Genomic DNA, 22,617 nt, shown 5'->3' on the forward strand with positions numbered 1-22,617 from the left:
CGCCTGTTGGATGAGCAAGCAGCCAAACCATGATAGCTCCTTCAATGGTTTTATTCCTTATGCAACTCCGATCCATCTATATACGATATTCCCTCTCTTGTCTGGAACTGTTAAGTAGCTGAAATGTGCAAATTGTCCCTTTTATTTGCCACATCTGGTGCCAATTTTGCCACCGATGCATTACTTACTCGTCCGAACCTCCCTATTGGTTGTATATCTGTTTATGATATATATAGATACTACTATACTCATCCACAAGTTAGCATGCACAGAGTCTATATCTCTATTAATACGCATAATAACTTGCCTCCATTATATACATATATTTAACAAAATGTGTGGAGGAACACGAAGTTTGTCAAACTGATATGAACTTTTGATGATCATGATATATGAGCAAATAACCATTCAAGATGAACTGGATATCTGGCTTCTATTCATGCAGTAGAGGCTTAGAATTATGTCACACATATGGCATCTTTATTGAAGGTCTGGCTAGGATCATTAGATAAATGACATTTATACTTAAGTTGAGTTTGCTCAAAGTCACCAATAATAAAAACAATGAAAAGGAAAAGGTAGCAATAGAATTGAAGAACTTCAAAACCTATAGCGGAACCAAAGGAGTGTACTACCGCTATGGTTATATATGAGTATATATCATGGTGGATTTACTCAGCTCGTTCGCTTGGCTGCTGCGTTCGGTTTCTGGCTGCTGCGGCAGAGAGCCGAGCAGCAGCAGCCAGCTGCAAAGCAGCCAGCCGAACGAGGCCACTGAAACCAAATTAATGTTGCAGATGTCGGTGTATATTTCTATACATGTGTTTTAGATAAGTTTGATTTAAGATAAAATAAAATATTCTATGTTTTGGAATAATGAGGATAAGGTCATCCTGATACTTAGGTGTGATCGGCAAACAATTAACACTGCACTTGAGTTGTTTTTGTGTTAACAAAACTTGAGGTAAATAGTGGTACAATGGTGGATTGGTGGTCTATGTCCCGTGCTAGATACCATGGCTTTCCTGCGGCTGCCGGACTGCACTCAGGAAGCACTAGAAGGCTGGTGGAGCAGCAGAAATTCCCGTGCTGGACAAGCGGCGGGCACAGCTTCCTGTCCCGTTGGTTGTGGCGTACTACCGCTCTCGTTGTGGTCTGTGGACCGGTATGTTTTGCCGGTGCACGAGGCTTTTGGTCAGCGGTCGCATGAAACTCCATCAGAAGTTCAGAAACCGTGAGCTTCCGGCGAGTCCGGCACGTCACGCAACTCCCCAGAAGGCCAAAACCCCCCACGACCGGCGGCTCCCAAAGCGAATCCCACGGGCTCGGATTTGGAGCAATCGACACAGATAAACCCCGTGCCGGGCGTGGGGACGCCCCCACCAGTCAGCCACCGAAACCACGCGACGCCACGATCCCACGGCGTGCGCTTGCTCGCGGCCGCAGCGGCCGGCACGGCACATGGGCACCGGTGCTTGTGCTTCCGCTCCAAAGCGCATCTCCTTTCCACTGGATGAGGCAGTGACACCCACCCCCCCGCCGCCGCCGCCGATCTCCGTCCCCGCGGCCCGCCCGAGAGATCCCCGCCGCATCGAGCGAGGATGCCTCGCCACGGCCACCACGAGCCGGCCCCGCCCGCCTGCTGCTCCTGCTGCTGCGGCTGCGCGGGCGCCGCGCCCTGCTACTACCCCGCCCCTGCGCCGTGCTACTACCCCGCCCCCGCGCCGGCCGCGCCCGGCTCCGCCGCGTCCGACCACCTCCTCCACGCCATCGCCGCCCACCTCCTCCTCAGCTCCCCGGCACCCGCCCAGACACATCCGCAGCCGCAGCCCCAGACCCAGACGCCGCCGCCTCCTGCCGCCGCGCAACACGCGGCGAATCCCTACACGTATCCCCATCCCTACCAGTACCAGCAGCAGGAGGCCAAAACCCATGCCTACGCCCACCCCACGTCGGCGCCGCCGCAGCCCAACCCGTCCGCCGACCACGGCCACCTCCTGCTCCACTCGCTCCTGCGCCGGGTGGCCGTGCTCGAGTCCGCCCTCCCCCGCGGCTTCCCCGCCCCTCCCCCGTCGCGGCGGCCGCCCCACCCAAACCCTCGGCCGCGCCGCGCGGCCCGCTACCAGGAGGAGGTGGAGGAAGAGGAATCGGAGTCGGAGCCGGAATCGCCGCCGCCGCGGCCGCGGCGACCCGCGCGCGCGGGGCCGCCCTCCGCGGCGGTTGAGCGCGCGGCGCGGACGATCCAGGCGCACTTCCGCCGCTTCCTTGCGCGGCGCTCCCGGACGCTCCGCCAGCTCAAGGAGCTCGCCGTGCTGCGATCCAAGGCCGCGGCGATCCGGGGGTCCCTCTCCGGCCGCCGCGGGTGCGCCGACCCCGCGGCCGTCTCCGAGGCGGCCATGGGCCTCCTCCTCCGGCTCGACGCGATCCAGGTGATGGAACCCTTACCATGATCTCATTCGATTCGATCCGGATGCCATCGGTGTGCTGGTTTTTGAATTGGGTTTTGGATCAGGGAGGGGACCCGATGATCCGCGAGGGGAAGCGCGCGGTGAGCCGGGAGCTCACCCGGATCCTGGAGTTCGTTGACAAGGTGCTGGTCAAAGAGCACGAGCAGGTGGCCATGGGTGACGCATTGGGCGCCAGCGAGTACCATGAAGGCTGCAGTGCTTCGTTCGTGGGAGGACGCCCGTCAGTGAGTAAGAAGAAGGTGAGTTTCTCTGGTAATGGTCAGGTTCATGAGCTCAACGAAGAGACAGGGGATGGAAATGAGGTAGATGAGGGCTCTGAAAACTCGAGCTCTGCTGAGTCTGATGAGGTGAAGCCTAACAAGAGAAGTGCCAATGGTAAGCCTGGTCTTGCTGCACCAATGCCAGTGCACATGGAGTCGAGGAGGATTGCTGATGCAAGGAGATGACTTGAGATTTGCATCATGTAATGCGACGCGTGGGTTTATAACCCTGTTGTCATCTCCTTGCTGCATTTCCACTGATGTTTCACGAGGGAGGATTGGGTCTCTCAAAATCTCAAATGGCGGAGAGTACAACTGTGAACTTAAGAACTAGGGCAGTTGTATTGCTCAGATGACCTTTCTGTTAATTGCATTGTGTTGTAGGATTGTACTATTACTAGTATCAGTTTTTTTTGGCACTGAGAGTGAGAAATTGAGAATTGAAGCTTGGCACATTTCGTTGAACTGAAATGTTTAGGTCCTTGAATAATCCTGTTTTTCTGACCAACCATGCTCATTATCATTCTGGATCGGTGAATCACAGTGCCCCAATGTCTGTTCCTTGCTGGTTGAAGAAGATTGCCTGGCCGTGTTCTTTGGCCAACCCATGCTCATACACTAATAGTTTGGATCTGTACATTTTGGTTGCATTTATGGATTGCTGCTTCTAACATGTGATTTCTATAGCTGTTTCTCCAGAAGTTGAACCATTGTTAATTTTGTTATGTTTGGAGTATACAGTTGTCACGGGTCCCTTTCGGCCTGCCTTAATTTTGTGCGGTTCTGTTGAGTCAAATAAACTGTTAATTCCATCTTGAACCCTCATGCTTTGGACTTGTGAAGCAAATGAATAACTGTGACAATTGCCTACAGGCCACAGCATTGGTAGAGCATCGGTAGTCTGGTAGAGCTTGAATACTGATTGCTGCAGGTTTCTGAACAAGACCGTTGCGCAGGGTTGGATCCGCACAGGAATCTGAATACTGATTGCTGAACGTGTCCAGTTTAGATCCGCAAGCAATTTTTTTTTTTTGCTGAAGTCTCAACACAGCACATTTTTTACAGTCCTATCAGCTAATCCTTGACAGCGACTTATGCATTATGCAACCTAATGGACAAGTGAAGTAGCGGTAGATTGGTGTGATTCTTTTGTTGCACAATGTTCGTATCATGAATCCGTAAAGGTGCCATTAAGCTAGTTTTTACTAGGATTTCGTGCGTTTATACATACTCTAGTATGTGTTTAAGCTCGTTAATACAAAAGTAACCACGAAATCAAATTCTATCACTTATTTATGGGTAGTTGGGGTCAACAGCGCCATTTATAAACTGAACTATCTCAAATAGTTATTGCTTTTTTTTCAGGGTTTGATCCAATAATCCTACTTTCACCATAAAAGAAATGCTATTTATTTGTCGATAAATTTCTTGAAAAAAAATCTGTCAGATTTATACCCATTGGATATGCTTCGTGATGCATGTAAAAGCTAACAAGTGGACCACTCTCCAGGGACTTTCTTCTCATCCTTTTTCCCTCCCCCTTAATTTCAAATAATTTGACAAATTTGTTGTTGATTTATCTGCATATTGTTCCTTTGTGATGTGGTAGCTTTCTATTTTTTTTTGATAATCTGATAGATTTTGTCGCAAAAATTTGTCATATTTTTCTTTGTGATGTGACTGGTTGAGAATATGACAGGTTGTGTCTCATAAATCTTTCATATTTTTCTTTGTGATGTGGTAGCTTTCTATTGGATGAGAATCTGACAGATTTTGTCTTATAAATCTGTCAACAGATATCTACACACTCCCTAATCGTCCACATCTATTTGAGATCCTAAAGCTCATGGCGTCGTCTGAAAAAAAAAACGCCCGAAACAAGGCGTCAGAATTATAGCCTTCCTAATTCGTTACAATATTTTCATTTCGCCGTTGTTGTTTCTCACTTTTTCCAGCTCCTCATGCGCCTCATGCCCCGGCTTTTAAAGCCCACCGCCCTCCTAATTTCGCCCTCACGTCCCTCTCCCTCGTCTGCATCCCCTCCCAAATTCCCAATCCCTCGCGCCTCGCGCCTCCTCCCCTGCTCGGCCCCAAGAACCAGAGCAAGAAGAAGGCGGGCCACCCGATCGATCAGGCGCGCTCGGCCGCAGCCATGGGGCCGTCATGGTGTCGGGGCCTTCGCCTCCTCTTCGTGGCGTCCCTGCTCGTCCTCTCCGTTGCCGCGCTGCAGCCGCCGCCGCCGCCTCCGGAGCCGTCAGCGGCCGACGCGCTGCTCGCCCGCATGTGCGACCCCCGCAGCGCGCGCCCGGCGCCGCCCACCTTGTGCCACGGCATTCACCTCAGGCGCCGCGTCGGGACCGCGGGGCATCGCCGCCACAACCACCACCACCGGCCCGTGCCGGTGCCGCTGCCGCCTCCCGGACGCGAGGGCGGGGAGGAGATCGACGTGCGCTACGGCGTCGCCAAGCGGCTCGTGCCGACGGGGCCGAACCCGCTGCACAACTGAGACGCGCGCCGCGCCGCGGCGGCGACGACGACGCGGCGCGGCCAGTTCTTGGTTTCTTGGGCGCCGCGGGTTCCTGGCGCGGCAGGAGGAGCGCATGCAAGCACCGCCTCGTCGGCCTCTCTTGTTCCTGCTTTCCGGCCGACGGAAACCGGAAAGGACTTACAATGGAGGCCCGATCGGCGCCGGCGCCTGCATGACAATAACAGAAAAACTGGATAGATAGGTGTGTGCCATGTATAGGCTAGTAGTTCTTCGCCGTCCTCCCGATTCTTGACTTCTTGGCTCGCCGTTGCTCTGTTTCTTCCTGGGGTCGGTCGGTCCCCTTGTAGTCTCCTAGCCTTCTTGGCTTCCATTGTTCACCAGAAAACTGGAAGTGTTTTTCCCCCTCGGTGACGTCCGCAGAATTTGTTGTTTCGCCTCGCCATCCGATGAAGTGTTCTTTTCCTCACCATGGCGGCCGCGCCCGTCTCCGACGAAACGAGTGCCCGAACGCGCAATCCTTTTCAGCTCCGCTTCGTCGCTTTTCTGAACTCGGTGGCGACAGACGAGATGAGGTCATGCGCGTTACTCCGCCGTGGTCGGCGTCGGCCGTCGGCGTCGTCGCTGCGATGGATACAGCGCCTCGGGTAGTTAATGCGCCCTGGTTCTTCCTGTGACTGCAAAAGGAGGGATGCGAGGGGTTGGTTAATGGCGCCCCACGGCCTCGCCTTCCCGCATTGATTTCGTGGCGTCGACGGGCGGACGCGCGCCTCCGTGCTCGCGGTCGCGTTCACGGCGGCGGTAAAAGCGCACGGCCGTGGCGTGGTAACTCCGCGACTTCTGGTCGGGCCGTCGGTAACGAACTTAACTGCCGTAGCCTGACAGCGGCGTCAGCAATGAGCTCTGATGATTCAGAGTCCGAACTGACAGTGACAGGCTGACAGCCCTGCACCGTCCCCCTCGCCGATCAGACGATCTTCCGGTCCCCGCCGCTGGCGCTCCCGCGAACGGCCGCGGTTGGGCGGCGCGGCGAGCAAAGCAGGCGTGCGGCGGCGGCGCCCGCCGGAGACACGGATCTTGCGGCGAAGCCCGCGCGGTTTCAGATGATTCGGACGGGAATTCCTGTCAGACAATTTGAGTCCACGGCAAACGTCTGAAACGAAGGGATGATGCAGGAGCTTCGATGTGTGAACTGTGAACGTGTGATGCTGGTCATAATGAGTAAGGTGTTCGACGCTCTGACGCGTGAAAGAAACCTCATGGAGGCAGCCCTGCAGCATTAACTGAAACAGAGCTTGGATCGGATCAGGAAGTAACTCCTTGCCGATCGCCCGTGCGGTAGACAGTGCTCCAATCTTGTGCACTCCGCAGCCTGAATTATGAGCAACACCCAATTCACCACCCCGTGTTCAATTCAAACATGGCAAAATATGGCTCTGCTACAGGGTGGTAAATTTCACATGCAGTAAAATCTGGCTTTCTATTGAAGGCAAGAGGATACATGTACTTTCCTAGATTATAGCCTAATGGACCATTTTTGGCCCACTAACTACATGTTTACAAATTTGACAGTGTAAACCATGCTCCAAGCAAGCATGCTCTGCAGCAACTATCTCTTCTTACAAAACTATGCACAATCCACCAGCTTTCTTTACATCACCTCTTCCTTCCGGAGACGGTCTTCTTGACAGCACCAACCGAAACCAAGAACTCGTCCAGTGACGAAAGCGTCTTCATGTCATCAGGAGGGAAGTAGCTGGCTGCCTTCCCCATGAACGACGCGAAGAGCAGGGAGAGGCCAGGCGCTGGGGCAGGACGGTCGGGGAGGAACTCGTCAAGGAATGCAAAGGCGGCCAGGAAGTCTGATCGGCTCACGTTGATCGGGGCTGCAAAGTGGCAGGGGATTATCCTTCGGAATTGCCAGTCTGCAGCGATCCTGTCAACCCAGTCCCTCACCTGTGGATCGAGGCAAATGACATTGATTAGCTTGAAAGGCTACTATGTAGTATTGACTTTGCGTTATCTAGGGTTGGATGCAAATGCAGGACACCTAGTGATCTAGTACCAATCATATATGATTGTTTTCTAAACTCAAGTGTGGATTGATGCACAATTACAGAAACATCAGAAAGACTACCGGTAGGGTGAGGTCATTCCACAGGTATCTAGAATATTCAGTTCTGTAAATCAGAATACCACATGAAAAAGAATGCTTATATTTTGAATGTTAACTATAGTCTGAACAAGATATAAGTTATTAATTTACCAGTTACTGGAAAGATTAACGGCCCAAGATAGAATTGAAAGATGAATGCTGCTGATGGTTTGTGTTGGTGAGCATGTGGTGACAACTAAAAAGTTTTGAAGATTCGGCAGCTAATTTGTTAATAGGCAGGCCTACTGGAAGACGGTGAACACATTTCTGATCCCTTAGGCAGGGGGATTTCGGGGTGTAAATGATCTATTTGGTGTGAAGATGCAAACATCAAACACTGGTACTGTGAGGAGATAAATGATCAAGAAACCATAAGAACACTAGTGATCTCCAGAAGCTCAGTAAGTTATCAACAGTGATATGTGATGCTAGATTTCAATTGCCACAATAAATTACCTTCTCTGGAACTTTGCTGAAAACGAGGGTCTTGACAATTGGTGAGACGATCAATTTTTGTGACATTTGAGCAAAACTTGCATTTGGCTCAAGAAGATTTGAGGGGCCAAGAAACAGTATCTGAAGCACCATTCTCTCCCATCCTGTTGTAAAATAAACAAGGATTATATCAGTTTTTTCATGCGGTACGTGATTTTTTACTATTCAACATACCATTTTGCTGTTCTTTTTCCACAAAACATTGAGCTTTGACAAGAAAGTAAATATTTGAATATATTCATTTCTTTTGTTTAGAATCTTGAATTAGTACATAAAAAGTATTGCATAATCACTGGTCACTATCTGGAACATGCTTACACCAAAACTTCAGAGAGAATGAAGTGACCAACAGAGGACAAAAACATGTTGTGAAGCTCTTAATCGGTGACATAACAAACCCATCACTTGCAAGTTAGGCCTGTCTACAGGGTTATTCCTTTTTGATGATATCGATCAACTACTTAAATTATGTGAACATGAACATGCATTTGTTCCTAGTTGCAGATGATGATCAGAACTAGTCTCGAAGGGGCGCAACATTACTAAACTACTATGGTTAAAATATGAGAATTGCATTTCACAGATTTCATCTGATTTGTTATCTTGTGTAGCAATTTAGTGAGAAACTGACAGCTACTTCATACACTGTTGTAAGGTTTGACTGTACAAGTAAGTACCTTTCTGACGGTTCAGCTTATTGTCCACAACTGGTTCATCTGGAACCTCTTTCCCTTTGCTCAATATCTTCACTGCCAATCCGTTCTTGGCAGAAGCCAACAGTGATTCTTTGCTGATACACTCCGGAGGCTGTCGAGGAACAAAGATGACAGCATCTGTCACCAGCAATGTCTTTGAAGGCTTATGGTAGAAAGCCACCTCCACATATGGCCCAATCCCTGAAAGCATCATTACATTCAGACTTTCAGACGGAAATGTATACAACAATGGACGGAACAATGCTGAACATTTGCAGGAGCAATACCGACTTCCGGCGAGCTGAGCACCTTCTGCTCAATCTCGGAGGCCCATGGGGTGGCGTCGTCCTCGTCGTTGAGGGGCTTGGCCCGGAAGATCCCGAAGAACTCGAGCGGCAGGTTGACTGGCCAGCTCCACTGCCTGGGAGCCACCCAAATCTGCGCCTTGGGGAACTTCCTGGAGAAGGGCCCGACGAAGATCTTGTGCTCGTACGCGAAGGTCGGCAGCACGATGTGCTCCACCGGCGCGTCCAGCTCCTTCAGCAACTGCACCCAATTGCAACCACATGAGCGGCGTACCTGAGTGAATTCACTGGCGGGGGATAAATTCACCGAGCAGGTGCCGTAGTACATACCTGGATGCACTCCTTGGTGGGCGCGATGGGCGCGTGCACCCAGAGCCCGCCGGACCTGAGCTTGATGACGGTCATGCGGGTGTTGGTGGAGACGCTGCTGAAGCCCAGTGCCTGCTCCTGCTCGAACAGCCATATGCTGCCCTTCACCGCCTGATCCATTCAATATTCATCCACCACCAACGGCCAGCGCGCAACAACGAAGGGGAAAGAGTAAGGAAATTCGCCGTCCGGTCGTCGTCACGGAGCCAAAAAGAAAACGCGAGGCGGCCTGCGGTGCGGGCGAGAGGTTACCTCGGTGCGGATGGTGCGGCGGTTGAGGAAGGGGCCGAGCGGGAAGGGGAACCCGGTGAAGTTGAAGTAGAACCGCTCGGACCCGCTGGTCTCCGCCTCCGCCCCGGCCGAGGCCGACACGGCGAGCCGCTGCCTGCGGTGGCGCAGCGGCGGGGCGTTGACGTGTCCGGTCGCGCCGCCGAGAGTCCGGTGAGGCGCCAGGCGGAGCGGCCGCGGGGTGGAACTGGAGGCGACGGCTGCGGCTGCCATTGCTGTCCCCGCCTTTCGGAGCTTGCGGCTGGGGAAGTTCCGGGGCCCCGGCGGTTATAGCGCGCTGGATTTGCTGGCGGGGCCGCGGGGGGTTCGAACTGATGGCTGGATGGGGCGACACGCGGACGCGGCGGGTGGCTGGGAGGCGCTGGTGGCCGGCGTGTACCGTGGCGTGGAGTGGAAACGAGACGAGCACGCAACGGATGGTTCTGGAATTTGGGGGGAGCTCGGGTTTCCAGTTTCCAGTTTCCAGTGCCGTCTCGGTCTGTGTTCCCCGGGCCGCCAGTTTGTTCATGGGCTTTGGAAGTTAGGGATGTCTTCGAGTGAAAGCCCGCGAGGACTTGTGGCCCTATAGGCCGGCCGTAGGCGTCGCTGTTCACGAGTCGACGGCAGCGCGGATGCGAGCGTCGGAGCCGCACCATCGATCAGCCCTTCACGCCCAACGCGCGCGACGCGGCGGGCCTTGAGCACGGCCGGCGCGCAGCGAGGGGCCACCGACGCGCACGGGCTCCCAGCTACGCATGCTGGCTGCTAGGAATGCACGGAGCGACCACCCGCTCGCTCGGCAGTCGATCGGCGCGGCGCGCGCGTCCCTCACCCGCAGTACCCGACCGATACCGGCCGGTGCCACGGCGCCGGCCGGCTCGGCGTCAAGCTTCACGGCGCCAGTCGCAGGTCCAAGACTACCTTCGGCTACTTGTTCCATTGCTTGTCAAGCAGGTCTGGAGTCTGGACGATGAGGCGCCCCTCCTCTCTCTACGCGAGGTGTGCTGCAGCGCGCACGCCACGGGGCTCACGACTCGGTTTGTCATGCTATCTTGCACGGCAGGATACAGTGGTGCTGGTAACATTGTCAACTCATGCACATGAGTCTACAGGATACCAGTACGCCGTATCCAAACACCTGGGCACTGACGCGACACTAGAACGCGAGATAATACTCACGGACAGCAACAGATACGATCAACAAACACTGGAAATGCTCGTTTTTCAGCGGACACATGCAGTGCTGACGAGCGAGGACGAACGAAGTTTAAACTATCGCAGGATATGCCGTCACGACATGCTCGACGTCAAAGCCTAGGGTAAAAACGCATTAAAACAATGGCGGTCGTACGGTTTGGGATGGACCGGCTCTGGCTTCTGGGGCTCTGTCTGCGGTGCAGATGCAGACCACCCGGCTGCGGAGACGACGACGAGATGGACGAATCAGAAGCGTACGTTGTATACTGTGCACAAGATCTTGTCGTTTGGAGTTTGGACACACGTTTCAAATCTTTCACACGAAGCTTTTTTTTTTGGGAGGGGTCTTTCACACGCAGCTGGTGAGGCGTCCCCGGCTCACATGGCCGTGGGCCGTGGCCGCCACCGCCAGGTCGTGACAAATCCTGATCCTAAACAAGTTCACATCACGGCATCACGCGGAAGAAGAAAACAAACAAACTGAAATCCTGAACTAACTCCGAATTACGACGGGCTGAACACGTCAAGCTGCTAGTTATGCACACGCACGACACGACGTTACCACCGGCTCCGGCGTTGCATGCTCCGAAGCCGGCGGAACGGCGGGTCAGCCGCGCGGGACGCGCGCTCCTAGCTGCTTCTTGGCGGCGCCGTAGCCGCCGGCGCCGGCGCGAGCGGCGAGGCCGGCGCTGCCCACGGCGACGCTGCGGGCCCTGCGCACGGCGGGGCCGCCGACGCGCACGGCGTCACCGGCGCCGAACTCGCACGGCGCGTCCTCGTCGATCCGCCCCACCGCGACGCTCCGGCTCCTGACCGGGACGGCGACGGCCGCGCCCTCGCCGCCGGCGCCGGCGCCGCGGCCGGACGCCTGGCGCTGGGACATGGCGCGGACGAGCTCGCTGACGTCGTCGTCGCCGGTGCCGCCGCGGCGCGAGCGGGAGCTGAACGTCGCGGCCTGCACGTGCCCCGGCGCGAACCCGCCGCGGCCGCCGTAGGCGGCGGCGTGCGTCGGCATCCGCCCCGCGCACGCCGACATCCTCCGCACGTACGAGTCGCACGCCCTCGACAACGCCCGCACCGGCGCCCCCAGCCACCGCCCCAGCTTGCTGCCGCCCTCCGCCTTCTTACTCATCGATCCCTCCTATTCCGCCGCTGCCGGAGCCAAGAACGCCGAGTGGGAACCGAGCGACGCAGCCCAGCCTTTTGTGGTGTGGACACGCGCTCTCGACCTGCTCGGGTCAATGGGGGAGGTGGGTGCGCGCTCAGGCTCGGGCAGTGGATCGCCTGATGAGTAGGCGATGATTGCCTTTTACCTGCTTTATAAAGAGGAGGGGAGGGAGAGCCAGCGTAGTGGTGGCTGCAGGGGCTTCCTTCGTGGAAGGTCTCGTTGAACCAGTAGCCGCGCCCATCATTTTATAAAGGGAAGCAACGGGCGCAGCGATAGTCAAATCCACCGGGGAAAGGTTAGAAGCGTTCAGCTGGAGAGTGGGAGACTCTGAATGAGATGAACACGGGAACCCGTCAAAGTCGCACGCAACTTTGCTCGATTGGTCGAGCCGGGTGCTTGGGATTGGAGACAAGTTGCTGCCATGTAAGTGTAGGATAGTTGCTGTGTTGGATCGTGTTGGAGGTATACCCTAGAGGCAATCATAGAGATGATGATATTCCATTTGTATCCATGATTTGTATATTGTGTTCATTGAATATTCATTAAAGGCTACTTGAATTGATTTGCAATTATGTGAATTGGATGTGAAACTCTTTACTTGTATGGTTATTCTAAAGTTGTCCCTAGTCGGAGTTCATGTGAGGACACACATGAATATTAGACTAGCACATGTATTAGTTGATGACTATGTTTCACAAGTCATGGACATGGAGATGTTGAACTAATAATGTGGACACATGTGGAGACATGTGCTAGGACTGACCCAACACGAGAAGTAGTTCTCTCTTTAAACAACATATACGCTTTGTCCTTAGACCTGAGATTGTCGCATGTATTCTAGATGTGGATCGACCTACTTAGGGGCTATCAAACGCTACGCCGTAACAGGGTAGTTATAAAGGTAGCTTTCGGGTTTGTCAAGAAGCATGCTATGAGACATGGTCAATCAAGATGGGATTTGCCCCTCTCTGATTGAGAGTGATATCTCTGGGCCCCTCGAGTGATCGGATCCGAAAATGCATGGCCATGCTACGTACGGTTAAGAGTTAACCTACAAAGGGATTCCGAATCACAGGATCGAGAAAGAGCGGTCGGCTTGAAGCTAGACCAAATATCGTGAGGCAAAGGGATAGCATGTATATTATGTTGTGATGGTTCGTCTGATATGATCTTCGTGTGCGTATAGGAGTTGGCACGTCTTGCTAGAGGCCGCTACCGACTATTGGGCCGAGTAGGAGTACTCGGGCCATGTCTATACGTATCCGAACCCATAGGGTCACACACTTAAGGGCCTGAAAGCCCAATTCGGATCTGATCCGAGTTGGATTAGGTTTAGAAGTACTAATGGGCCTCGGACCCAGAGGCCCGTCAGGAACCTCTATAAATAGAGGGGTGGGGGCGCCCTAGGGTTTACACCTTTTGGCGAAACACACCTGCCGCGCCTCCCACGCCCTCGCCTGTTGCAACTCGCGGATCTAGCAGTCCGGCTTGCGACGCTTCCTCCCTGCACGTGTGGATACCTTGGAGGTGTTGCGCCTGCAGCACTTGGACGAGCCGACGACGAGCCGCCGACGAGCCGCGACGAGCCGACGACGAGCCGCGGCACCGGAGGCGATCTTGCTGCACGTGGACGAGCTGCTGAGGAGCTGCTGGACGTGACGTGATCGACTACGTACGACTACGTTGATCGACTACGTACGACTACGTGATCGTCCTCACTGCATCGACGCATATCTACATCTTCCGCACCAGTAGTGCGTCGAGTGGTAATCCCGTGATCCTTATACGGCAGTTATTCCTGGTTTTACGCGGTAGAAATTTTGTTTTGCGCTAGTGTAGCCTACCTCGTATCCCTACAGATCGTTCTTGGAGGGACAAACCTTGCGTGCCAAACTGTTGAGATCGAGTATAAAATTGGAACAAAACCTTGGCAACACTCAAAACGTTTAGCATGCGCTTCCCTGCCCAAATCGCAATTCGAATTTAACTTGGCCTTGCCATTTGCAGCACGAAATCTACAGGTTGTCAACTCCTTTTCTGTTCTTCTTTACCGAAAGAAGAGAATGTGCAATCTTGGGGGCACCTTTCTGTCCCGCTCTTATCTTTTCTTCCACTCACTTCCTTTGATCGTGAGAGATTGCGATTCGCATCTGCCCAGGCAAATCAAGATCGTCGATCGTTAAATACGGACCTGCGAGGGATAATCACTGCCATGCATCATCAGAACCCAACAACTTGGCTACTGCTTCACGCACGCCAAAACCGATTCTGCAACTCACATGCCTGGTCTGGCTGCCCTGCTTTGTCCGGACAAGGAAAAACACCAAAGCGTTGCAGCGCGTCATTTTTCTGTTACTTTTTTTTTTTGGAACGCATTAAGCGATAGCCGGGTTGAGTTCGTCCGTATTGTTGGTAGGCTCCTGACTCCTGACCCAAACCTTTTACTGTTTCAGCACTTTCAGATAGCTTAAAATAGGAATGGGGGATTTGACTTTTAGACTGGAGAATTCTTCGATTGGGACGTGATCATAGGACGAAGACACGCACACAGGCACGGGCAGATAAGTGCTGATAAGTGTCGGGCCTGCCTTGTTCCGACAGGTCGCGATCCACACGGCAGGCGGGCCAAATTTTTTTGAATAATAAATTATGTAACTTATGATGGGAAATAATATTACAAATTGCTGCATTCCATGTGAGGAATACTTAGTCGTTTTATCATGACTTTGGAAATATTTTGCTTCTATAAAATTCAGATAAGCTTCGAAAGCAGGTTAATTTGGTGAATTTTAATCTATTATCTTAATACAATAGTGTTAAAAAAGCACCACGTTTGTTGAGAGGATATAGAAATTACCACATTAATTAAAAAATACATACAATTGATTTTTATGATGATCTAACGGTCTAGATAAACTTAAAGAATCCATGTCCAATAAGATTAATAAACAATTAATTTGGGAATTGAAAAAAGGAGCTAGACATGGACCCTTCAATTTCAATCCAAATCAACAAGCAGAACAGATAGTTAATTTGGGATCAATAATTAAATTATATTTGAATTACGTACGAATTGAAATCAAGCAATTATTCTTACTTTAGTAAAACACGTCTTTCCATCTACCATATGATGCCAAGAGCTAATTTCTTTTATGTGACCGAAAAAGAGAGGAATGATGTATCCTGATTGTTGCCATCGAAGTCAGTAAGAGAACTAAAACGAGGATTAGATGATTTTGTTGTCTAGAAAAAGATGCAATTCTTTACGCACCTCTAAAAAAGTTTGTAATTCCAAAAAATTCTGACACCACTCGTGCCATCAGTTAAATTTTGTTTAGACCTCAGTGCCACTGCTGTCCAGTTCAGTGGGAACGGGAGCTCACGGCGTGCCGAAATGTCCATTTTGGCCTTCTATTCCGCTTCTCTTCTCTCAGTCTCGCATGATTTCGTCTAGCTGACGCCGCTCATCGCTCCGGCCTGCACTCTTCTTCATCTTGGGCTCAGCCTCCGGAGTTCGGGGACCCCGGCCGGCCGTCCAACTTCGCTCGCTGCGCTGTCGGCCGCCCTCGCCAGCGCCGTGTTCCCGCTGGCGGCGCGGCTCGACTCCTCCCGTCCTCCCGCGAGTGGGCTATCCCCGTGCTTGCCGTTTTCGTGTCCTCGGACACAGCGTGCCAATTCCCGGTGTTGCAGACTCGCAGGAGTCCGCCGTCGTTGTGCAACTTGTGCCCCACCTCTGCCGCGTGCTAGAGTCCGGCGGTGCAGGGCTGCCGGCGCAGAGCACACTTGCGGGCGGCGCTGCTCCCGCTCACGGTCGCGTCGTGGGACGCCGCGGCAACCGTGCCCACGTGCGGCGGGCCGGGCGGGGTGGCGGCGCTACTCGTTGCCTGCACGGGCAGGACATCCGCCACCCAGGCCACGGCGGTTGGGGTGCTCCGGAACCTAGCCGCATTCCCGGACCTCCTCCCGTGGTTCCGCGACGACCGACGAGGGCGCGCTGCCACTTCTGCTGCAGGCTGCAGCAGGTCTCCCTCGGCACCCTGCGCGCGTGGAGCTGTGTAGCCCTCTGCCTCCAGAACCCGACCGCGCCAGCGACTGTGTGATGAGGGGCAGCAGCTCAAGGTCGAGGCTTACAGATGGGCCCAAAGCTGTAAGAGGGGTATCAAGCAAGACGAAGCGGCATACTGAGTGCCTGAAATGAAACGATGGAAGGTCAGCAAAACAACTCGAGGATAAGTTTACTCACGGATCCTCACCGAACAAGATACTGGCCGGCCTAACAAGGGGACCTCGTCCAACCATGACGTGCGGGCAAGGCATGAAAACGCGTGGTGCACAAACTTGGAGGTCGGGTAAACAAATTCAATCCGGATATCACGGGATACTTATTGTAAACCAACTCAGATTGCTTTTCATGTAACAACCGATTACGATTAGATCCTATCCAATTTGTAACCCTAAGTCATCAGTCTATATAAGGTGGCCAGGGACACCCCGAGGGTACCTCAACTCAACCCAACGTTAACTCTTCGCACTTGCGATCAGCAATACAATCCACCAGAACACAGGACGTAGGGTATTACTCTCCGGAGGCCCGAACCTGTCTAAACGTCTCTGTGTTACCATTCGAGTTCTTAGATCTTGCGATCTCCCCCGCTTACAAATCTACCACTTGGGTAACTTGCTGGAGGACTGCCGATCACTAAATACCACAATTGGTGCGCCAGGTAGGGGTGATCATGAGATCCTTCCCAGCGAGCTTGATGGTATCCTGCCACGGCGTCATCTTCCCCGAGAGCATGAAAGACTTCCTCGCCAATCCGATCTAGCTTTGGGAGCATGCCAGTGGACTCCGACTCCACCGCCTCCATCGCCGACTCGGTGTCCGCCGCTAGCTCGGCATCCGTCGGATCTGTATCGACGGAGCAAGCTCTTCACCCGAGGATCATCGTACCACTCGCCTAGCAGGTCGACGATCTCTCTCTCTCTCTCTCTCTCTCTCAGAGAGGATCCCGCGAATCCTCGCGGCAACCCGTCTACCCACACCCTCCGATCTAATCGCGGAGCTAGATCGCATCAGTAACACCATTGCTGAGTACATCAACCTCTCCAAGGTGGCACTACATCCCGGAAGATTGGCGCAGGGCTCTACCTGTGCCCCTTTTAGCATCAAGAACTCGGTTGCCGTGTTTTTCGAAAAACTCGTGCAGTCTTTCCAGATCCAATCTGACGACTCATCCGAACCCACCTAATTTCCGGACTGTGGCGAACATCGAACACTTGCGGCGCTTCTACCATTTGGACCTAAAAGCTACGTATTCTCCTTACATTTTTATATTGAATAAATAAAACCTCAGAGGTTCTTTGCGTACTTACTACCTTTTCGCTTTCTTATCCGAGCTCTTAATCACGCTCGGGGGCTGTCCGACCTGTTCGACAGACCACACCCTCACCTTTACGCTCGAGGGCTTCCCCCGCTACGCGCTGACCTCCGAGTCCCAACTTTTTTCCTACCCCTCTTAAGGTTGTACGACTAATTCGTGTGGACAACGTCCTAGCATGCGAAACCTAGACAACCTTGCGTTTACCCCCTCTACGAGCTCGAGATCCGCTCTCAGCAGAGTGTTGGCCAGGTAAGGCTAGGCGCTTAGCGGCTACAGGCCTAGGCCACACGGTGTCTTGTCAAACATACCACGGGAGGGAAGGAGTTGCCTTTACATGAGTTAATCAACAAGTTTTCTTGCCCCACGGCACAGATTGATACCGTCGAATTTGGTGACCGGCAGTCCACCAAGGTGTTACCCAGGTGATAGATTTGTAGGCGGGGGAGATCGTAAGACCAAGAACTCGAATGGTAACACAGAGACGCAAGGCTTAGACAGGTTCGGGCCTCCGGAGAGTAATACCCTATGTCCTGTGTTCTGGTGGATTGTATTGCTGATCGCAGGTGTGAAGAGTTAACGTGAGGTGGGATGAGTTGAGGTACGTTGAGGTGCCTTACCCTCGGGGGTGCCCCTGGCCACCTTATATAGGCCGACGACCTAGGGTTACAAGTCGGATAGAATCTAATCCTAGTCGGTTGTTACAAGGAAATCAATCTGAGTCGGTTTACAACAAGTATCCCGTGATATCCTAGCAAAATCGGTTCGCTCGGCCTCTGAGCTTGTGCTTCACGGAACTTCACACCTTAGCCCGCACGGCATCGTCGGGCGGGCCTATCTGTCAGGGCCGACCAGTATCCTGGTCGGTGGGGACCCGTGGGTACCCGTATCCCTCAGATACATTTTACAGTTTTTTCATTACAGGTCCAGTTTCTTAACTACGTCCTCCGCGGCTTGTTGATATTGCTCGGCGAGCTCCGCGAGGTTACCATCATCAAAGTCCTCGGCAATGTCCATTCCGACGCACTCCACGGCCAGCCAGGGGAAGTGCGTCTTCAGAAGCGCCATGACATTCTTGGTGCACTCCATGGTGGTCTCCTTCGTCAAGCCTTCAGCCGACTTGGCGCATTCTTTGACTCGGCCACAAACCAAGCTAAGTCATATATTCATTTAAATATTTTACGGCTTCCGTATATCTTCACATGACTCAATTCTCCTATGTCTCTGTGACTTTCGCCAACCACCCTAGTCACACCTCCGACTGCTTATACAGCTTGGTCCGTCCACTACACGGGCAGTCGGAGATTGCACCCTATGAGTGCACAGCGCACGCTCTTTGCTTTTCCGCACAATTCCGACTTCTTTGCGGCTTGTCCGGCTCTCTTAATAATTGCTAAAGTACTTGGGTAGCACACGCTTTAATCCTTGAAACCTCGACTCATCTTGTGATGCCCCGTCTACAAGCTCGAGATCCGCTCTCAGCAGACTGCCGGCTAAGCAAGGCTAGATGCTTAAATGTAATAGGCTAACTACCCAAGGAAATTACATGGCCCACAAGAACAGGACGAGCAAAGATTTATTTATACGCCGAATAAAACTCTGATTTATTCAATTATTAAATGTTCTATAGTATGCTACATAATGTTTGCATTCCACTTTTACAGCTCAGAAACTACTCGGCGTGCCTCCTGCCACCTGGCCGACCTCCCAGGCTCGGGGGCTGGTGCGGGAGGCGACTTGGCATGCTTCCGCGACTCGTCCAGCTCCCAGGCTCGGGGGCTGGGCGCCACAGACGACTTGGCATGCTTCCCGCCACCCGACCGACCTCCTAGGCTCGAGGTTGGGTGCGTGAGGCGACTTGGCATGCTTCCGTGTCTCGTCTGACTCCCAGGCTCAGGGAGCTGGGCGCCACAGACGACTCAACGTGCTTTCGGCCACCCAGCTGACCTCTTCAGCTTTTGAAGGCGTTGACGGCGTAAACCTATTGACGGAATCCGCGGGTCCCGTGTTACGGCGCAAGCGATGGACGAAATCCGTGAGTTTTTCTGTTAAGTCTCACGGCGTGCCTCCGTGGCTACACCAGTCCTCACGCACGGGAGCTGGGTGCCAATTTCAGGTCGGCGTGCCTCCGTGGCTCCGCTAGTCCTCGCGCTTAGGGGCTGGGCGGCTATTTAAGGTTGGCGTGCCTCCTTAGCTCTGTCAGTCCTCGCGCTCGAGAAGCTGGGCGCCTATTTCATGTCGGCAACAGAGCTGACGGTAATGGACGGCAGTGCCACCGAGGTATCCAAAAAATTGATACGATGGTTGGAAAGGAAACAAAACTTTTTTAATGGCACATAAGGAATTGTGAACTTTTTTAGTGGATCATAAGGAATAGCCTCCTAGAAAAAAGCAGAGAACCCGGATGAACACATGCGTGCACAGAAGTCATGGCAGGAACTCCTGTCTAAACAATAGACATCGTTATAGATCTATCATCTGATTGATTTCTATGGTTTCAACAGAAAACAAAAATGTTAAATCCAATCAGCCAACATGTCGATTTTAATCCATCCAGGCTCATGCAATGCTTAGCCTTAGCAGCTTAGCGTATATCTACGAAGTCAACGATGGAGAATTCTTCATCAAGTATAACATCCCAAGTAACATTCAGTGAACACGACGAAAAGATTTACGCAAGGCATCCATGTATCAACAAGGTACTATACTGAAGCCCCCTGCAATGTTCATGATCGTGGCAGCTGGTGGGTGAAGACATGATTTGAGTAAATGTTAAATTGAATTTGATTGCAAAATTATATATCAGCCAGTAGGTATGATTTATTATATGTCTATTAATATATAATTAAGAAATTCTGATGTTAAAAAGGTACAGAATTAGCCGCGCTATTTGCACGGGGCATCTTGCTAGTTTGTATATACCACCAGGTTTTATGGGACCAAATTTTAATGGTCTAGAACTATCACACAAAGATGGGGAAAAAATACAAATTAGAGTTCAATAAGTATAGATACAGATACTATAACATATTGAAAGAGACATATGTCAATTGCATTGGTGTTACAACTTCATTGTATGATGATGGACGGGGAAAAACAAACAAAACCTATACATATGCTTTGGACAGCTGAAAAAATAAATGAAGAGAATGCTCCGTACTACAATCCGTCCTCACTGCACAGCGCACACGGCTCCTCTGCACTCTCAGATTAGCAGCTCCAAAGAGCTGGACCGCCGCAAACGCTTGGGTTGATTGGAATTCTTGCGGTGCTGCATAAGGTGGGTGGCGCTCCAACAAAACATCCCACACCATGGCAGCAAGATACCGTGTTGTTGTTGTTGCCTCTCCAGTAGCTGTCGTCTAAATCAGTCATCCCATAGCAATGTGAAGGTGCAGGAGCGGCGCAACTGCCAGTCATCTGGCCCCAGTTGAATGTTGCTGTCTCACTCTCACCCTGCGGCACCTGCACCTCTGGCTCGAACATCAACTGGCTGGGTGTAGTGCTTGCCTTCTGCAATGCCTCTGTTCCGGGCAAGAACTTGAGATAATCTGATGTACCGCCGATCTTCTGCGTTGCCTCTGGTTCAGGCCAGAATCTGAGAAAATCTGATGTACTGCCAATCTTGCCCTGAGTCGTCTCTGGTTCAGATATGGACAAGCTGGGAGGTGTAGTGTTTGTATTGTTTTGTGCTGCCTCTGGTTCGGGATTGAACTTGAGATGATCTGATGGGCTGTCGATCGTACCCTGCGATGCTTCTGGTTCAGACCAGAATCTGAGATAATCCGATGAGCTGCTGATCTTGCCCTGAAACGTCATCTCTGATTCAGACATAAAAAGGCTGGGAGATTTAGTGCTTACCATGTTATGCGCTGCCTCTGGTTCGGGATTGAACTTGAGATGATCTGATGGGCTGTCGATCGTACCCTGCGATGCTTCTGGTTCAGACCAGAATCTGAGATAATCCGATGAGCTGCTGATCTTGCCCTGAAACGTCGTCTCTGATTCAGACATAAAAAGGCTGGGAGATTTAGTGCTTACCATGTTCTGCGCTGCCCCTGGTTCGGGAGGTAACTTGAGATAATCTGCTGGGCTGCCGATCATACCCTGCAACGGCTCTGGTTCGGGTCTGAATATGATATCATCCAATGTACCACCGATGTTACCCTGAGACATCTCTGTTTCGGACATGAACAAGCTAGGACGTGTAGTGCTTGTCTTGCTCTGCGACGCCGACACGTCTGGATTGGGAGAGAACTTGAGATAATCTGATGTACTGTCCATCTTGCTCTGCGATGCCCAGAAGATGAGTCCATCCAATGTATTACTGGCCATCGTGACCCTGGAGCTGACCTGTTCCTGTGACGCCTCTGGATTGGGAGAGAGCTTGAGATAATCTGATGCATTACTCTGCGATGCCCAGAAGATGAGTTGATCCAATGCATCACCGAGCTCGCCATGACAATCCTCTTGTTCGAACATTGCAGCCTCGCCCTGCGATTCCAATCGAGACGTGACCATTGTGACTCTGGAGCTGACCTGTTCCTGTGACGCGGGCAGCAGTGTTGGAGCAGAGGAATTGAAAAGTCGCCGCTTTGCCTTCACGGGAGCGGAGGACGCGTCGGCGTGCTCCTCCGTGGCCTTCCTCTTGCGCGCCGATCGCGAGGATGATGATGATGATCTTGAGCCGGAGTGAGCCCTGTAGATCTTGCAAAGAACCAGCACGGGCTCGCCGCCGTGGATGCGCTCGTGATCCCCTTCCTGGCCCTCGGTGAACTCCACCATGTACCAGTCGGTCCTCTCGCTGCTGTTCTTGCCGTTTTTGCGCTTGTACGAGAAGTACTGGCTGTGGCCGACGCAGTTGCCCTCGCCGTCGAGCACGGCCCGCGGAGCGCGCTCCGAGTGCCACGTGCCCGCGCCGCCGCCGACCACGCGCTTCTTGCGGCTGTCGCTGCTGCTCTTGGGCCTCACGTGGGTGAAAAAGAACCAGGAGCCGCCCTCGCCCTTCCTCACCGGGGCCGGCCGGTACCCCGCCGTGAGCGTGGCTGGATCGGCGGCGTAGATGTCGCAGTCGTGGAAATGCGTCCCGGCGGCGGCGGGGAGGGCCTCGCCGGCGAGCTTCATGCGGAGGAAAGCGACGAGCCCGTCGTCCGCGGGGGTGGACGCGGCGGGGTCGCCGGGCTGCGGCGGAGGAGGCATGGTGGGCTCGCCTTAGGGCAAAGATCTGGGGAAGTGGGGAGGATTAGGGCAAGAAGTGGAAGGCGGCGGAGGGGGGAAGAGAGCTTCTTGAATCTGGGGGAGAGAGGCGCGTTTAAAGATTTGGGGGGAAATTTTGGCGGGTGCCTAGCTGGATGGGGGAGGCCTGTTCGATTCGG

The 22,617-nt window shown here is 52.9% G+C and overlaps 4 protein-coding genes across 8 annotated transcripts; 2 read left to right on the forward strand and 2 right to left on the reverse strand.

Annotated features, from left to right (window-relative positions):
- The first annotated feature begins 1,441 nt into the window (after nucleotides 1-1,441).
- On the forward strand, nucleotides 1,442-3,280 carry LOC101759695 (atherin). The gene is made up of 2 exons (XM_004961469.3): nucleotides 1,442-2,429; nucleotides 2,513-3,280. The coding sequence occupies exons 1-2, from the start codon at nucleotides 1,602-1,604 to the stop codon at nucleotides 2,912-2,914; spliced, it is 1,230 nt and encodes a 409-aa protein (XP_004961526.1). The 5' UTR covers nucleotides 1,442-1,601; the 3' UTR covers nucleotides 2,915-3,280.
- Nucleotides 3,281-4,708: 1,428 nt separating this feature from the next.
- On the forward strand, nucleotides 4,709-5,674 carry LOC101760102. Its single transcript, XM_004961470.3, has one exon. The coding sequence runs from the start codon at nucleotides 4,881-4,883 to the stop codon at nucleotides 5,232-5,234; it is 354 nt and encodes a 117-aa protein (XP_004961527.3). The 5' UTR covers nucleotides 4,709-4,880; the 3' UTR covers nucleotides 5,235-5,674.
- A 970-nt stretch (nucleotides 5,675-6,644) lies between these two features.
- On the reverse strand, nucleotides 6,645-9,771 carry LOC101760510. The gene is made up of 6 exons (XM_004961471.4): nucleotides 9,485-9,771; nucleotides 9,194-9,343; nucleotides 8,846-9,104; nucleotides 8,541-8,759; nucleotides 7,825-7,967; nucleotides 6,645-7,169 (listed from the first exon to the last, which is right to left on the reverse strand). Exons 1-6 carry the CDS (start codon nucleotides 9,731-9,733, stop codon nucleotides 6,870-6,872), a joined length of 1,320 nt encoding a protein of 439 aa, XP_004961528.1. The 5' UTR covers nucleotides 9,734-9,771; the 3' UTR covers nucleotides 6,645-6,869.
- A 10,462-nt stretch (nucleotides 9,772-20,233) lies between these two features.
- On the reverse strand, nucleotides 20,234-22,570 carry LOC101760926. 5 transcript variants are annotated; one of them, XR_002677024.1, is made up of 3 exons: nucleotides 21,284-22,570; nucleotides 21,119-21,197; nucleotides 20,906-20,938 (listed from the first exon to the last, which is right to left on the reverse strand). XR_002677024.1 is itself a non-coding variant. In XM_004961473.3 (2 exons), the coding sequence occupies exons 1-2, from the start codon at nucleotides 22,439-22,441 to the stop codon at nucleotides 20,453-20,455; spliced, it is 1,809 nt and encodes a 602-aa protein (XP_004961530.1). In that variant the 5' UTR covers nucleotides 22,442-22,570; the 3' UTR covers nucleotides 20,234-20,452. The 5 variants fall into 5 exon arrangements, 3 of the variants coding, with proteins under 3 accessions (XP_004961530.1, XP_004961529.1, XP_004961531.1); XR_002677025.1 differs by lacking the exon at nucleotides 20,906-20,938 and adding an exon at nucleotides 20,972-21,017 and having other exon boundaries at nucleotides 21,104-21,197; XM_004961473.3 differs by having other exon boundaries at nucleotides 20,234-20,938; nucleotides 21,119-22,570.
- Nucleotides 22,571-22,617: the final 47 nt, after the last annotated feature.

This window comes from Setaria italica, chromosome III (genome assembly GCF_000263155.2).
Source record: "Setaria italica strain Yugu1 chromosome III, Setaria_italica_v2.0, whole genome shotgun sequence".
Taxonomy (NCBI): domain Eukaryota; kingdom Viridiplantae; phylum Streptophyta; class Magnoliopsida; order Poales; family Poaceae; genus Setaria; species Setaria italica.

Bases quoted from the DNA above. Each gene is read 5' to 3' on its own strand.
- LOC101759695 (XM_004961469.3), top strand. From the start codon at position 1,602: ATGCCTCGCCACGGCCACCACGAGCCGGCCCCGCCCGCCTGCTGCTCC. The intron at 2,430-2,512 runs GTGATGGAACCC...GTTTTGGATCAG, and splicing joins TCCGGCTCGACGCGATCCAG to GGAGGGGACCCGATGATCCG.
- LOC101760102 (XM_004961470.3), top strand. From the start codon at position 4,881: ATGGGGCCGTCATGGTGTCGGGGCCTTCGCCTCCTCTTCGTGGCGTCC.
- LOC101760510 (XM_004961471.4), bottom strand. From the start codon at position 9,733: ATGGCAGCCGCAGCCGTCGCCTCCAGTTCCACCCCGCGGCCGCTCCGC. The intron at 7,968-8,540 runs GTACTTACTTGT...ATTTTACAACAG, and splicing joins TAAGCTGAACCGTCAGAAAG to GATGGGAGAGAATGGTGCTT. The intron at 7,170-7,824 runs GTAATTTATTGT...CTCGATCCACAG, and splicing joins TCAGCAAAGTTCCAGAGAAG to GTGAGGGACTGGGTTGACAG.
- LOC101760926 (XM_004961472.3), bottom strand. From the start codon at position 22,441: ATGCCTCCTCCGCCGCAGCCCGGCGACCCCGCCGCGTCCACCCCCGCG.